The sequence below is a fragment of the Adiantum capillus-veneris genome, chromosome 14 (genome assembly GCF_014529385.1).
Source record: "Adiantum capillus-veneris isolate H3 chromosome 14, ASM1452938v2, whole genome shotgun sequence".
In the NCBI taxonomy this organism is placed as follows: domain Eukaryota; kingdom Viridiplantae; phylum Streptophyta; class Polypodiopsida; order Polypodiales; family Pteridaceae; genus Adiantum; species Adiantum capillus-veneris.
The window spans coordinates 65,223,987-65,237,381 of record NC_140944.1 but is presented as its reverse complement, the minus strand read 5'-3'; the positions used below and the strand labels follow the sequence as shown (position 1 = coordinate 65,237,381).

The window sequence follows — 13,395 nt, the reverse complement described above, 5'->3', positions numbered from 1 at the left end:
TTCAACTTTTGTAGGATCCATTCTGACACCTTCCTTTGAGACAATGTGTCCCAGAAAGTGAATCTCTTCTAGAAAAAACTCACTTTTCTTTGCATTGATGAGCAACCTATGACTGCGTAGCTCTTTGAACACAATGGCCAAGTGATGCCTATGCTCCTCTTGATTCTTTGAGTAGACTATCATATCATCAAAGAATGTACCAACAAACTGCTGGTGTGGACGGAAAATTCTGTCCATCATCCTATTGAACGTAGCAGGAGCATTTGTGAGACCAAAGGGCATCACTAAAAATTCGTAAAGGCAAAACGTTGTTCTAAAAGCAGTCTTGTGCACATCCTCTGATCTAATGCGGATCTGATGGTACCCACTCTTTAGATCTATCCTGCTAAACATAGCTACTCCTTCTAATTTGTCCATAATATCATCAATTCTAGGTATAGGGAACCTATTCTTGATGGTATTCTTGTTCAGTGCACGGTAGTCGATGCACATACGCCATGAGCCATCCTTTTTCTTCACCAACAACACTGGAGAACAGAATGGAGATGAAGTGGGCTGAATCAGCCCCTTTTGTAACAGCTCCTGTACTTGGCCCATTATCTCTTTCTGCTGAGCCGCACTAACCCTGTACGGAGGCTTATTTGGTGGGCTATTGCCTGGCACCAAATCTATCGCATGGTCCTCGGGTCTCTCTGGCGGTAATTGGGACGGTAATGAATCAGAAAAACAGTCACTATACTGTTGTAAAAACATTGACCTTTCTTTATCTAACACAGATAAATTTAATTCATCACAATCTGAGACTTCACGTGCAAAAACCAAGTACGCAGAAAGATGCTTTTTCATTACAGAAGTAATAGCAGAAGCTGATACAGTGGGAATAGACTCCCCTTTAAGCTTTACATCCAGAATGTGAGTCTTTCCCCTACTCTGTACAATGATCTTTTTGTTGTAGGCATCCATGATTCCCTGTACATGAAACAACCAAGGAATAGCTAACAACACATCACATCCGTCCAGTGGCATGATGTAAAATTCTTCAGCATCTACATAGGACTGGATATGTAGACGCAACTTTCCAATGATGGGTGTCACAGCCTCTGTATGGCCAGGACATGCCAAACCTGCCTCTGCTATATACCCCATCTCTTCAGGTCTGATTCCCAACTTTGAAGCCAATTCTGGGGAAATGAAGTTGGCTTTGGCACCTGGATCAAAGAAGATAAGCACTGTTCGATCCCTGACCTTTCCCCAAGCTCTGCAAAGCTCACTTGCATATGAATTTGGCTTGTCGCCCACCATATCTGGCACTAGACCAGCCATGGGCTTCTTTCCTTTCCTGTCCTCCTTGTCTTCAGAATAAGCTGGCCTTTTCTTTGTAGGACAATTGTAAGCAATGTGGCCAGGCTGCTCACATATAAAGCATTTGTTCTCTGTCCTCAGGACCTTCTTTTGCTCTTCAGACTTGCGAGGAAAACGTCTTTTCCATTTCTTCGCTAGTTCCTTTTCTGATTCAGCCGAAGCTTTGCCTTTCCCTGCGTTGGCTGGCTCCTGAGTCACTTTAGGAACCTCCTTGGAAACATACTTCTTCGCTGAATTTTTGTTGTCTGATCCTGCCTTGACGCCAGTGTTAAATTCACAATCTTCTCCCTTGAGCAAACCATTGCCAGTGTTTGCTACCTCGATGAGCTGCGTGAAAGTAGTGACTTTGGTCTTCGTGCAGTATTTTCTCAATCCTTTAGGTAGGCCACAACAGTATTTTTCAATTTGTTCTGTCAATGGTACAAACCTGTAGGAAGTTACTGGAAGTAGAGCTTTCCAAAACTTCCGATTGTAATCATCCAGATTTCTGCAAGTGGCAGCATTAAGCTGGTGCCATTCTGTCATGACATCTGCTTCACAGTCATCAGATAACCATGCTGCTGCAAAAATCTGCTTGAAGTAAATCCATGTGGACGGAGCTTGCCCTTGAAGCAATAAAGTTGTCCACCATTGTCCCGCATTCCCTGCCAAGAAAGTGGTTGCCTTGCGGACCTTTGAAGCCTCTGTAAAGTTTCCCCTTGCATAGGCCTTGTCAAACTGCTGGAGGAATGAGAGAGCCTTCTTCCTGTCATCAAACCCTGTAAAGGTCGTGAAAGACACACCTTTGACACCTTCTTTGTACGGAGTTGGCCTCTCCAGCGGCGTTAAATTGTCATATGGAAGTGACTGAAACATGGGAACACTATTAGGGTTCATCTGTGTTCCTTGGCCGCTATTAACTTGACCTGGAAATGCCATATTTCGCTGCTGATTTGTAATTCCAGCCATACCAAAATTTGCTTGTGGCATCCCAAATTGGCCCTGAGTGCTCTGAAACCCTGGTAGCATGCCTGTGACACCATACATGGGGTTAGGCATCATCGTTTGAGCACTCCCGAACACTGTTTCTGGCGTGTAAAACTGATTTCCAGGTGCATGACCAGCCATGCTCTGGAATACCGATCCACCTCGAAAATAGCCAGGGTGTACTAAAGGTGGTGGGAAGACCTGTTGCATAGCCTGTAGGTTGCTTCCCTGCCCATTAGAACCAGCTATAGGCTGCTGAAAGGTGGCGGACTGAACTAGTACAGCTTGAAAGACTGGCATCTCAGCCACCTGTTGTTGCACCTTAGGCATAGGTTGTGGAGACTGCATGTTCTCCGTCAAGTGTACAGGTGTTTCCATTGACTGTGCAGTATGAATCACCTGTGCTCGAGCCTTAACGGGCTTTTGAATATGATCCAGTGACCCAACTTGCTGAGACGGAACATGAGGTTGCAGAAAGGCTAAAAACCTCGGGTTCTGCATTACTTGTGTGAACATAGCCACAACAGTAGCTAACTGGGTCCTGAATATATCATCATCCGTCTGTGGTGGTCTTGAAGACTCACCCACTTCATGTGTCTGTTGACCGTGTGAAGAAGAAACCTCTTCAGTCACATCATCTGGTCTGTCAACCATAATTGCAATTCCCTGTGTCTGGTCTATGATCCCCTGTGTCTTCAAGCCCAATCTGACCAAGGCTCACTTCTATGGGAAAAAGTGATTTAATCCCGGGGATGGAACCATGAAACCGGCCTGTTCAATCCAAAAAGGGCAATAGACTTTACTTTAAACCTTGATTTAGCTTTCACCCATTATTAGTCGTCTATTTTACCTATACTTTCAAGACACAACAAAGGGGAGAGGGATACAGGCTGCTAGATTGCACCTGTATGAGTAGACCGACACCAGACTGGCCCCTAACTTAGGCGCCCCTTTCAGTATTTCTGTATTGTTCAAAAGAGGGAATAAACGCTGTGGATCCCTATAAGCTGCCCCGCACAACCTTGGCTGAATTTTGACTGTTCCGGCTTGATTTCGGCAGCATAACTGTACTAGAACCCTTCACGGTCAGTATTCCCACGCATTAAATGACTTTCCCGACGCATACGGGCACTTTGCAAAACCTGGCGAGAATCTGCAGCACGCTGAATTCTCTGTTTTCAGCCCTGAAAATGCGCCAGATCACCTGTACAGCGGTCCCCTTGCGTCCCCGAACCTCCTGGGGGTATTAGGGTCCGTTTAGGGCCAAAACCCTAAACCTGCAAAAATACACAGCAGGCTGTAATTTACTGTTTTGGGCTCCGTTTCGCGTGCCGGTCGCATCCGTAGCAAGTCTTCGAGCTCTCGCACTTGTAGGGCTACTTGCCCTTTGAATCGGACGAGATTTCTGGCGTGAAACCTCTCCGAATTCACCTGTATCTGCGGGGGGGGGATTAGCCGCTAGCTAATCCAGTACCTGTGCAGGAGGCTCTTACCTCGACAATTGCACATGAACCCACACAACTGTACATTGGTCAATTGAAAAGCCCACTAGTGGGGCATAACAACCTGCCAAAGGGGAGAGAGAGGACAGTGCGTAGCGTGCAGGGCATCACTCCTGGCATCGCACTGTACATAGGAGGGAAAGCAAGCACTCCATAGCTCTTAACCTGCGACAAAGACTTGCAAAATGAGCCTCCCAGCTATAAATCACGTTTTTGCCTTCTCTATAAGTAGTAAACTGGCCTCAGAGTGCCAAGTGTCACTCATTTGTGCATTTTCCCGCTTTAGACCCTCGGGTCTAAAAATATCTCACCTGCAGCCTCTGTTGACTTGGCCACAGAGTAACAAAATGATCCCCATGTAAAACTGCACGTAATGACGCGAAGACATTTTCTGGTCTCAAAATAGCAGTTCCCTAAATTTTAGGAGATGCTGCCATTGTATCTTTCTAGGTCATCCGACCCTCTTTGTACACTGCGGCCACATCGAGAATTGAAATGTAGCCTCTGTAGCAAAGGATTCCACTTTGGCTAGTCAATGACCCCACTTTGGCGAACCATAGTCTTTGTCCAACCTTAGTGCTCTCTTGCCCTCAGGCCTGGACTCCCTCTGGACAGTTCCACACTAGCTATGCAATGTAGGGCAGTTAGATTTCCTGAGGGGTGTTTCCAAAAAGTGAAAGTAAATAGATAATAAGAAAGAAATCAACAAAAAGGATAGATAGTAGTCACACGTTGGTGACAGTAAGTCATTGGATGAGATTTCTGAGAGTGTGAAGCTTCGGTTAAGCAAGGCTCAGGAATCTTATTCACGACAGGCTAACAAGCATCGTCAGGACGTTTCGATCAAGGAAGGAGATTGGTGTATTTAAGAATCATGAAGCAACGTCTTAAGCAAGTTGGAAAGAAGTGTCCCAAGTTGTCTTTTCGTATGTATGGTCCATTTCCAGTCATTAAAAAGATAAATGAGGTTTCAATGAAATTGCAGTTGCCTAACTCATGGTCAATGCACAACGTTTTCCATGTTTATGGTTGAAAGTGTTCCAAGGAACACCTCCAAAGGACATTTCGGAAGAAGAAGAACCGGAGATCATTGATGAAGCTGAAGTCATGGAGCCGGAGCAAGTGTTGTTGCATCGGTTTTGACATGGTTCGAAGAAGCAAGTGAGACAATACTTTTTGAGGTTCAAGGATCGAGGGACCCACGAAGCGGTGTGGGTCGACGAAGAGTATTCAAAGACTATCCAGAGTTGTTGGCAGACTACAAGGAAGCCATGCAGCTCAGTACCAGTACCTCACTTCAAAAGGAGGGGATGTCATGTGACACATCCAACCCTATGTGTCCGTGGCACAAGCTACTTCATAACAAGGGTTCCGTCAGCCCAATCAGTCTACATTAGAAGTGTTCTGGCACTTTTGTGAGTCTGTTCGCAGACCGTGCATGCCCAGGCACTTAGTGTAGATGCATATCCTCTGGTTGCACACAGCATGATCATAAGCATTCCCATCAGAATCCTTCAGGAGAATTTTCCAGTGTATTTTATCTATTTTTCCTATTTTTGACAATTTTCACTTATTATTTTTAAGTGACTTTTGTTGGGAACTCAGTATGGAAAATTGGGTAAGATAATATATAAGCAAACCAAGGCTAGCACTATTTGGCAGATGAGCGAGGAGAACACAGACCATTGGCAGCAGGTTCCTCCTCTCTCTCAGCAAGACTCCCCACCTTGAGCGATTCCCTCTCAAGCAAGACCTTCCCTTGCTGGCGTTTTCAGCAAGACTCATCGCCATAGGACCTCCAGCATTGGTGTTTTTCATCCAGGAACTCATCACCTACAACCTCCAGCATTGGCGTTTTCCAGAACCCCATCATCGCTCCAGTTTCTCCTAGCGTTTTCAGCATCGCATTGCAGCAGAGATTCAGCGTTTTGACAGTCCCAAAGCAGCGTTTTCAGCAGCAGAAATCAGCCCCCAAATCAGCATTTTGATTACCAGTTTGTGCAATCAATCGTAGACCACTCTCGCCAACGAGAGTCGGGCCTTCGGAGGAGGGTTTTACATCGTCCTTGGTGTCGTAATTCTCTTCTCTCTCTATCTCTCAGTCTCATACACTTGCACGTATAGTGTCCATTCACTTTGTTTATGATCATTGCACTCTCTCATTAAGAACGGAAGGCTCTCCCTTCCATAAGAACAAAAAGGAACCGTGAGTATTTTATGGAGCACTCATCTTGAGAAAGAACAACATTCATTCCGCTGCACCTTACAAGACTGCAGTGGGACTTTAGTGCTTTGGACTCTCTTGGAGAGTTTACCCGTGAGATGCGGGAGATCATGCATCATTACGCGACTACATCCGAGTCACCCGGAGCTTGGCTTGGATGGTAGTGCAGTTGCTCTTCTACACTCCTAATCATTTGGATTGCTACCTTCAGAGTTGCTTACACTCACCCTCGGTAACCTTACAACAGACTCATCCCCCAACCTGGGCAATAGGCCACTCCCTGCTCATTCACATTGAGAGCCACACCGAGTTGCGGTTTGATGGAGTTGTTGGCGTGGATTCTGTTTTGGTTGACAGCGGAGGATTGGAGGCAGGAGATACAGGCAAGACGGCGCAGACAGATTGGTCTGGCCTTTCCTCTTCTTAGAGGTCCTTCACACTGCAGACTATTGAGTCTGGCTGTCCCCACATCTTGGATTACCCTATCTACTGATAGGACACCATCCGCGGTCTCTCGGTGACTGCTGCAGCTTACGGTAGCTTCTACAGTGCAGACTGTTTAGTCTGGCCTTCCTTGATTCAGAGGGAGTTTACAGCGCAGATTATTATATCTGGCCTTCCTGGAGTTTTACACAGCTTAGCCACCTGGCCACACTGGGTTACAGGTAAGCATTGACATGCTTCCGATCATTCTCATGACGGTTCCTGGGCTTCTCCATTTTCTCCATACGGTTTGACTACAGACACCACAAATCCTATTGGGCAGGACACTTGCAGGTCTATAGGTACTTCTTTTATGACAAGGAGTTGTTTTCACACTCAGATCGGGACCTTCACGCTCTATCGACGGAGTACAGCGGTTTGCTACATTGCTCGTGATGGCATCTTTCCACGGAGATTTCTTGGCGGTTGGGATACCCCAGACTGCTGTAGATATCGCAGCAGACATCTTCATCATTTGCCTCACATCTTCGGCTTCATGCGGTTTGTTCAGCATCAGGTGCTGAGAGGGGGTGTTAGACTTACACCACTCTGCTGCTTCACAGGTCTAGGGCATACTTGTACGGCTAGTATGTCTCCGGGTTGGCTACCCATAGTCTAGGTTGTACCTGGTCCGGGCGTCCACTTTTGTCCGGGCGCCGCGCCCACATATATTTCCATATATCATTTTTCTGTTGGGTCATTGGGATTTTTATCAGGCCTTGCCCTACCTCCCCTTGGCACCTATTTATAGGGCCAGGGGGGTACCCACTTCCACATCTCTCATCACACAAAGAACATCTGATCATTGTACGGGTCTTCTGCTCATGGGCTGATCGCCCCCTTTTCACCATCTCTGGCGTTTGTGTCTACTGTCTCTCACGCTTCTGCACACGCGCACTCTCACAGCCCCCCCCCCTGTGGGCTCTTCTGCAATATGCGAAGAGTTAACCCCCCCCCCCCCCCCCCCCCCCCCCCCCGCGGGAAAATGAGAGAGGGCAATAACTGCCCATAGGGTTTAGGGGAAAAAATATACCAAGACTGGGGGAAAAATACTCCCAGCCTGCAGGAGCACAGATGGCCATGCAACCAAGCCAAATCCCAAGGCTAAACACGGCTGGAATGTCCCGACATGAGGAAACTACCTCACACTGGCCGGGCACAGCCACAAAACAGCCCTCACTCCCTAACACTTGTATCTAGGGGAAACTCGGACCGATTGGACGAATCAAGAGGGATTCCTGAACATTAACACTAACACCTAAGAGCAACCGACTTATCTATCATTTTTAAAACAATGCTGAAAAGCACTTGAAAATCATATGCTATGAATCACTGACGCCAGAAAGCATTCCCAGCCCAAAAACTGCCACATCAGCAATTTCTGTACAGAGTGCGACGTCAGCAGATCTGTATGCTGCCAGGTCAGCACCCATCTGTACAGTACCAGGATTCATGCCGCAATTCCTGATGCATTTCACGGGTTGTCATGCTTAGGTTTGGGCGGTTGGATTGTGGAGCCGGTTGACTCTTTTCAGCTCTACTCTCTGTTTGGGTACGTCGTTGGCTAGCCGCTATTTAAAGCCCAGTGTTGTTTGGCAACATGTTGCAGATGTTAGTGGGTGGACTACTGCTTGCTGCTACCCAGTCGAGATATGTCATCTCAAGTGGTGCTTGGTTTGTTTGTATTACGGATCAGGAGATTCACTGACATAGGTTTTTAACATGCCTGGTGGCACAACTCATACGGTTTCTATTGGCTTGGATTTGGCGTTCTTTTGCCTGGGGAAGCTTGCATCTGGAGATTGGGTCTTTAGGCTGTGGTAGGCTTTCAGCCTCATGTGTTAGGTTTTCTTGTGTGTTTCCCGGGCATTGTTGGACTTTCCAGATTGGTTGTTCTCATTTTGGGATGCACAATCACATCCTTCATTTGTCTCTTCAATCAGCAGTTCAGCACGATAGAGTATGCAGGCCTCATTGTTAAGGGTAGTTTGGCTGATTGGCATGTTGCAGTCTCTTCAGTCTCCTTTTATACAGTTGTCATGTGGCCTTTGTATTTTCTAACTCAGTAATTGCTACAATTACCTTACAAAAGAATAGAAAGAGAAAAAGAAGGGATTTTTGGAAATGAAGGCATCCCATTTAGGTGTCAAATAATGTATTCCGAATTCAATAAAAAGGTTGCATGTCTCAGCAAGTTAAATGTAGAAACGTTCTTACACCTACTTCCTGTTCATCTTTCAGCTTTCAAATACTTCAGAATCCAGTCTTTTAGGAGCTTTTCCTTCAACAAAGAGGGCATCTTTCAGTTGCACACGCTCTCCAGCTATTGTTAAATTACGCAGGCAGCTAAACCATCCATGTTACCATTCAAGGTAAAATTTTCATCTCTCACCTTTGGTCTCTTGAGTATCATTGTCAGTTTGTTTAGAAGCCAACATTCTTTCAATTGAGCTAGTCGTGCATTATGTAACAATAGTCTGGGATTTTTAGGCCCTCTTTTGCTTCATATTTTAGTGAAGCTCAAAAGCTTGTGTGTCTTTGAGCCTACCCTTTTTAAGTTCCGGTGGGTGAGGGGCTACTGTTGAAGGGCAGGGGTTCCTTGTGTACTTATTGGTCCGTCCTACTACTCACCAGGCAAAGTCATACTTGCAGTTTGTGCAGAGGGAAAGAATTGTGTTGATGGCTACTTTCAAATTACGGGGGCTGAGGAGGGTGTAATTGGCATTTTTCATGGTGTACCTACTTTAATTTGATTACCCCTGTCACAAGACGGGCACCACGTGCCAATAGAAAAGAACAGACTAAACAGACCTGTAGCACTTCAATAACAACTCAACTGAAAGAGAGAGACGACACGCGACAAGGAGTGGCGGAATTCCACCCCAGAGAGTATTGGCCCCAAACCTTGGCGCCTTTTTCGGTATTTCTTTATATTGCATCAACACAGTACAAGCCGGTACTCCAAACTCTGCACCTTCTCCAGGAAGCATGCCAGAGAATGAGCCCTAACCTCATATTTAAAGGCCCTTGGCTTGAAAAGCAGTTTACATGAAACGCCTTCAAACTCAAAAGCATCTGGTGCAAAAGCAATGCCAAAAAGCTGCTAGCATACTTTACGAAAATCCGTACAGCTGCCACGTCATCAGCCAACGCAAAACGCGGAAATCCTTACAGCCTACCACGTCATCATGTCAGCGCAATTTTTGGAAATTTGCCACGTCATCAGTTTTTGCGTGTGTGCAGGTCCTGCTATATTTTAATCCTTTATGTCACTTGGGGCCCCATCAGACGGGGTCCCCATAAGTTGGTAGGACTTCTGCTACTTGTTCTTCTTAGGGTTTAGGCCCCTCGGCCGGTATCTGTAAGTTGGCTCCATTCTTTAGGCTTTGACACGTCAGCAGTTTGTGACAACCTCCATAGCTGGCATGCTATGCCGCTTGAAAGCATTGCCAAAAGCTTAATCGATTATGTTTTTATGTGGTAACCTGTATTTCTGGTATCCTTCTTTAAATTAGATAACTTCCTATATTTATATAGTACTTTGGGGGCACCACATTTATGCAAGCACAATGGTTGATTGAAGGTCGGATTGCGGATACAAACTGCAAATGTGGTCTCCCCAAGAGGGTTACACAATTCTTGTCAGTGCATACACCTATGTAATTCCCACAATGCGGTGTTGGAATATGCCCAATGGCTCTTTAGTATTTGATTCTTGGCTGTGTTGTTAGATCATAAGCCTAGGATCATGTAATTACACGTGCCCTGAAGGAAGGCCTTGGGTGTCCGGGCCTTCTCTAAATGAAACCGTAGGTGTAAAGGGAAACTTGTAGAGTGTGAACTTATTTAGAGGAGGGCTCTCTTTTGAGTTTGATAGAGCTCAGCTATGGAGTTTTCTCTTCTTGCTAACACAGTGATGGTTTGTTTGTGTGTGTTTCTTGTGTATAGTCTATGCATGAGCATTATTGCTTGCTAGCCTGTGCATCCAAGGCAACTCATCTCCAAGCATGTGTGTGTAGGTAGTCACGTAGTGTAAGTGCATATGTGCATTGTTTGCCTTGGCATTGCTTGCATCCTTATTTATACAAGCGGAAGATGCAACAAAGACATGAACTGGCTCTGATCCAGTGGACACCACTACTCCGATATGGCTCGACTCCGACAAGATCCTTCAACACTAGAGAACACTTGCACTGCCACTTACATGTACAAGGCAACTGTGAAGAAGAGAGATCATTGAGGTAGAAAGAGACAAGACATCTGAGAGAAAATGAAATGTTATATTAACGTCTTCAAAAGGCCAAAATGACCTATGAGACCAAAAAGTTATAACGCGGTGAATCTGATACAATTTCTGAGTACCAAAAGTAAAAAGGTACTGAAAAAGGGGTACTATAGCATCCTAAATTGCTAGATGTGAACTAAGCAGCTAGCTGAAAGTGTGTAGGATATGAGCAGGGGGGTGAGAGTAGTGACTTGAGGGCTAATACAACACAATGTGTGTGTGTGTGGGGATATAATGGGTAAGAGGTGATACAAAGGCTGGTACAAGATGAGTAGGGTGTACAATCCTCAAAAGAGTTAAATCACAGGAGATCCACCATTGGTTGCTGGCGGATCTCATCAATCTCCTCCATGGTCAGTAGTCTGACCGTGCGTCGTGCATGTCGGGCCAAAGTGATCTGAATCCTCTAATGCAACCTCCGTCGATGGTGTGTAGTCCTCCGCAGTCGTGGGCATCTGGATCTCCCTAGCTCGATCGCTTGATCAATCAGCGTGCCTCTGGTGTGAGGAGAATGTGGACTCCGTTGTGGTAGCTACTCTTGGGCTGCCCAATGTCCGCTCTGAAGAAATCTGTGATCCGTCTCTGAGATTGGCTAGCCTCTCCTTTCATCCGCATCTCGAGCAAAAATAGTTCCAGACATCTCTGGTCCTCATACCCCATGACTCTAGAGAGTGGTCCAAAGCCCTCTCTAAACAGGCAGTGAGAGCGGCCTTGTATCTCATAGTAAACTGGGCAATGGTGGTGGCAGGTGTAGTGCAACTCTGTCTCAGCCTCCATGTGACATAGGGAACATGTCTTGGCCTCTGCTGGTACTCCGTTGTATCGACCAGTCTCGATCCGAACTGGTGTGAAGATGTGCGTATCTGGCCAATAACACATTGTATTCCATGAGATAAGTGGGTGTCCATGTATCTGGGCCTTGTCACAAAACCATCCTCAATAAGCTGGAGAAGATGCTCTCTATAGAAAGCCATCTTCGTGCCCAGCTCCTGTGCCGGCTGTATCCAAATCCTCTTGGTATCTAGCTGAGTCAGGTCTTGGCGGATGAGCCTAGTGATCTCAGATTGTGTAAAGAGTCAAAGAGGGTGCATCCAATGAGTACTGGTGGAAGGGGGGCAATTTGTCCATGCTGAACCCATGTACCTGAAACCATGATGTCATGTCCCCATACTAGCATGATGTATCTCCCTGCATAGCTAACTGTCGAGAGGACTAAAGTGCTAGGCGGGCATATCTGTCTTTGGGGAGGTCCCACAAGCGGTGTATAAAGGAAACTGATCTGGTAAGCTCCTCGACCAAAGACCACCCCAAGGTAGGTGAAAGCATCTGTATACTCCACTGTCTCATTGCTGTATGTGAATGCGGGTGCTGATCTCCTTGTCCACTGTGGGGTGGTGTTAAACACCATGACCTTGGTTTTACCAAGGTCGACAGACAAATCACTATCGTGGGCAAACCTATGCAAAGCATCCAAGTGACATTGCATCCCCTCTGGAGAGTCGGAGATCAACACAATATCATCAACACATAACAATAATGGAATCCATGTCCCTGCCAGCTGTGCACCTCTATCACCCTCTCTCTCAATATAGTTAGAAACCTCATCCACATACATACCAAATAGAGTAGGAGAGAGTGGGCAGCCCTGCTTCACCCCAATAGTGGAGTGAATTAATGTAGATAACCCCTCTGGAGTGCGTACATGCCCCACTACTGACCTGTATAATGCCATGATCCCCCAAATCAGCTCTGTGGGTACTCCCATCTCTTGTAGTTTGTGCATCAATCTAGCTCTAAGTAGTGTGTCAAATGCTTTGCAGAAGTCCACAAAGCTACAATAGATCCATTTCCCACTGCTCTCCTCAATAACGGCTCTCTGAGTGTCAGAATGTGGTCAAGAGTAGGAAAACCTCTCCTGAACCCTACTTACTCGGCTGCGCGTATACTCTCCCTCTCTGCCCATCTACTCAGCTGCCGCTGAAGAATGCCGTGCCAATGTGTGTCCAATCATGATAGTGCGATAATTCCCAAGCTCCATAGGTCTCTTGACTTGAAGATAGGTACAGTAGTAGATAAACTCCAAGTATTAGGCATGCCCTCACACATGGCATGGTTGAGCATCACTGCTAGAAGCTGTGCGACCAGATCCCTAGCATGTATAAAATGCTCAGCCACTAAGCCATCATGATCATATGCTCTCCCAGTCCTCATTCTATCAATGGCCTTCTTCACCATCTTAGCGGTGAAAAAATCACGTGTGGGGGCATGGCTTGGGGGGATCGAGAAGAGGTGGTTGTCAAGGAACTGTGTATAGAGATGATCCATATTGGCCCCAAGCCTCTGTAGAAATAATGGTAGGAGGGGAGAAGTGCTAATGAAAGAGTCGCCATGCCTCACCTGAGTCGCTGATATAGGGTGGCATAGATTGCCCAGGGGCGTGATGTGTCTCAGAGTAGAAGATGATGTCCCTCCCAGTGAAACTATCCTCAAAAGCACCCACATCAAGGCGTAGAGATCCATTACAATTTCAAGTTGCAACTTTGAGTGTGGTCCCATAGGTCTCGCGCCGTCAT

The 13,395-nt window shown here is 46.3% G+C and overlaps 1 protein-coding gene across 2 annotated transcripts in view; it reads left to right on the top strand.

Annotated features, from left to right (window-relative positions):
• Nucleotides 1-13,395, top strand: part of LOC147442517 (uncharacterized) — a 56,434-nt gene that overhangs the window by 39,574 nt on the left and 3,465 nt on the right. For both annotated transcript variants that reach the window (XM_086528675.1, XM_086528676.1), the window contains exon 2: nucleotides 8,779-8,909. In XM_086528675.1, coding sequence (XP_086384801.1) covers nucleotides 8,779-8,909 — 131 coding nt within the window. The remainder of the gene's footprint in view (nucleotides 1-8,778; nucleotides 8,910-13,395) is intronic.